The sequence below is a fragment of the Salvia hispanica genome, chromosome 5 (genome assembly GCF_023119035.1).
Source record: "Salvia hispanica cultivar TCC Black 2014 chromosome 5, UniMelb_Shisp_WGS_1.0, whole genome shotgun sequence".
Taxonomy (NCBI): domain Eukaryota; kingdom Viridiplantae; phylum Streptophyta; class Magnoliopsida; order Lamiales; family Lamiaceae; genus Salvia; species Salvia hispanica.
The window spans coordinates 33,474,747-33,478,408 of NC_062969.1; the positions used below are offsets into that span (position 1 = coordinate 33,474,747).

General features: G+C 31.9%; 1 protein-coding gene across 1 annotated transcript; it reads left to right on the forward strand.

Annotated features, from left to right (window-relative positions):
* Positions 1-2,323, forward strand: LOC125189889 (alpha carbonic anhydrase 4-like). The gene is made up of 5 exons (XM_048087114.1): positions 1-131; positions 1,472-1,574; positions 1,735-1,899; positions 2,052-2,105; positions 2,246-2,323. Exons 1-5 carry the CDS (start codon positions 1-3, stop codon positions 2,321-2,323), a joined length of 531 nt encoding a protein of 176 aa, XP_047943071.1.
* The last annotated feature ends 1,339 nt before the right edge of the window (positions 2,324-3,662 follow it).

The following is a 3,662-nucleotide window of genomic DNA, read 5'->3' on the forward strand; positions in this document are numbered from 1 at the left end:
ATGGTGAGGCCAACAGAAGCAGAAACAGAGGTGACGCCGTCTTTGGAGAGGTGCTGGTGGTGGTGGTGGTCGTCGGGGCGGAGGCGCTTGCCGAGGATGAAAGGGGTTGGGGTTAGGAGCGAATGCGCAAGGTATTCGTGGTCAGTGGTGGTCGGCGCTGGTTCTCTCTCAATTCATCGCCGGCGGCGGGTTTAGATGTGGAGTGGAGTTAGATTGGAGGAGTTAGACGTGGTGGAGTGGAGTTAAAAATTAGATTATGTTAGATTGGGGAATTAAAAAAATTTGTTAATAATTTTCCATGTCATTGCCACGTCAGAAAAATAATCCACGTGACAACCTACACTGCCGGAAAACCCGACATGGGAAAACGGCAACCGATAGTAAAGTTTGTGACATTATACGAACTTTTTAAAGTTTGTGGGAAAAACCGGAATTATTGGAAAGTTGATGATTTTAAAAGCAGTTACCCCTAATATTTAATAGTAGTACGTTTACTTTGAATGCCGTTTATGGATATTACAATTTACTAATACTAGATTGTGAAGACTGAAGAATTGGATAAGAAATTCTCTTGTAATTGTGCTGCATACCATATTCATAATCTTTACATGACCCATAAATATTGGATTTGGGAATCATCCTCCACAATCTAATTAGGAGTTCAAATCTCTCATTTTTTTCCATTATTCGATTTATGTTTAGTTTCAATTGTTTGGGATCACTTATTGAGCAAAGTCGGAGGTAGTGAAGAACAACAATTCTCGGCGGAGCTCGTCATCGGAAACCACCATGGGCAGCGGCAGGAGCAGCTTTGTTTATCGTGACATTGTGTGTCTCGTTATTTTTTCCCTTCTCATGGCCATCAATGCTGAAAATCGTAATGGTGAAGTTGGTAAGTTATCAAATTCTTATTATGAATCAAAAATTGTGAGTGTCATATCAATTATCTATTTATTTTTAACCTCACTAGTAAATCCATATATATTATAATTACAGACGATGAACATGAATTTATGTATTTGAAGAATTCCCCAAAGGGACCAGAACACTAGGGAAGTCTCAAAGAAGAATGGCAATTATGTTCAATTGGAAAGTTCCAATCCCCAATCAATATTATCGAGGAAAAAGTTTTGGTTTCGTCTAAAATCGGGACATTGAGAAGAAACTACAAACCAACCCATGCTGTATTAAGGTATAGAGGACATGGCATTGTGGTATGACGACGTTCAATTCGCAATGTGTGTATGTTGTGAGTTGACAAACATCTTAAATATGATTTCATTGATATGTCTATGGTAAGGTTGAATGGAATGGAGACACTATGGGCATGAACCTCACTTACAATATGCTACAATGTCATTGGCACATGCCCTCCGAACATACGATTAATGGAAGGAGGTTCGTATTTCTATTGTATCAATTCGTATTTGAATTACTACCATTGCATCACAATATTATACGTTCATTTTAGGTACGACTTGGAACTGCATGTGGTCCATAGGAACTCCCAAGGAAAATTGGCTGTAATTGCAATTTTATACGATTTAGGACATTCCGATTCTTTTCTCGACAAGGTTAGTGGTAAAGGGGCCATTTGCTTTTTTCTTTTGAGTTACAACTCATACACATTCGAACCACAACTTGTTTGTGGTTCGGATATTGAATTTTGGTTCATCTTTTGAAAAATGTTGAAGAAGTTGACGCGCTAACAAAAGAAAATTTTATCGTATGTAGATTTTGGCAAATATTAGTCATTTTCTAAAAGGTGAAGAAAAAATTGATTTGGGTGTTGTTAATCCATGGGACATCAATTTTGGAAGCAAAAAGTATTACATATATATGGATTCTCTCACAGTTCCTCCATGCACAGAAGGGGTTCTTTGGACATTGCTCGACAAGGTAAGTCTAGTAATTTTTTTTAAGATATCGGTCAATTCTTGATTTCCTAAACTAATATAAATCAAAGAAATAGAAAATGAAATAAACATAAGATGATGATCTTGCGCACATCATGTGTATTATCTATTGAAATTGAGTCATTTGTTTTGTAGGTTAGAACTACATCGAAAGAGCAAATTGCAGCACTGAAGAAAGTTGTACATGATGTGAGTAGTGTAAATTAATTCTGATATTGAGACACAATCATAAAGTTTTTATCTTGTGTAAGAAAGTTATGCTAAATTATTTTCTTAAAAGTAATTAATTTTGTCAATCTTTTATAATATATATTTTTTTTCTAATGCAGGATTTCGAAAATAATGCAAGACCACCTCAACCTCTCAATGATAGAATAGTATCAAAGTATTTCCAAGAAATTCCATGAGAAATTTAGCATACAATGTTTCATTCTATTTTGAAAACCATTTGATAGAATAGTATCAAACTATATGAGAAATTTAGCATACAATGTTTCATTCTATTTTGAAAACCATATACTAATTTTATTTATTTGAATATCAGTATTGATTTCAGCGTAACAAAGATTAACATTCGAATTAATATGAAATAATATGAAACAAGCAAAATCTCTATAAATAATCTTCACAAATCAATTTTTTTTAAAAAAATTCCAAAATTCAATCTCTATAAATGATCTTCACAAATCAATTTTATAAATCAAAATTCCAAAATTTTTTAAAGCCAAAGGAGAGTTTTGGAAAAATTCAAAAAAAATATCATTTTCTAGCATAAAATGAATAATCAACTTATCTTTGAATAATTAAGAAAGGCTGTAACGTGTTTCTCCATCAACTAATTGCAGACAATTACAATTGGAATTTAATCCAGTAAAACCGAATAATAATTGGAATCTAACAGTTTTTGTGACAAAAATTAGTGAGCCAATTTAATGTTGATTTAAATTATTATAAAATAAAATTGTGCTCACTAAAGAGTCAATAGAGAAAAATGAGAAAGGAAAAAGAATGTCAAAATAAAAGAATGCCAAAAGTTACTGAATCTTCTATAAATACCAATTCTATTGATAACAATGTCTTGATCGTGGTGGAAGAAAGAGTGTTGCCGGTGATGATTGTCATGTGATGGCGTTGCTGCCTCAAAGTCGTAGCATTCTGTAAAACGTGGCTATCGACAACGAGTACACTACACATCGACATAAACTCCTAGCAGTGGCTGACAATAGTTCTACTCACGTGCAATGACGGACCCAGAAAACTGAACCCGTGGGGTCGGAAAAAAAATAAAAAAAATACATATCTATATATTATAATTAATACAATTAAATATTGCAAAATCCTTTATTAAATATGATAATTGATTACTATGCATATCCATATTTTTAAAATATAAAAACACATCACAAACTTTATACTATAATTAAATTGTTTACTTATTTTAAAGTATGTTTTTATTTTAAATTTGTGATATGTTATGTATTTTTATAATTTCATTATTTTAATCGTGCACTTGTTAACTTCTTATTATATCATTTAATTTTATTTGTGATTTTAAAAATATTACTGTTATTTTTAACTACAAATATTAATAAAACTCAAAATGAAATCTAATAATGAGTCATAGTACTAATTAACACATTTTTTTAATATTTTACATATTTTCACTTACACTATATATATGTATATCGACAAAACCAACTAAACAAAGCACAGGCATATTAATTAAGAAATAAAAATTAATAGAAA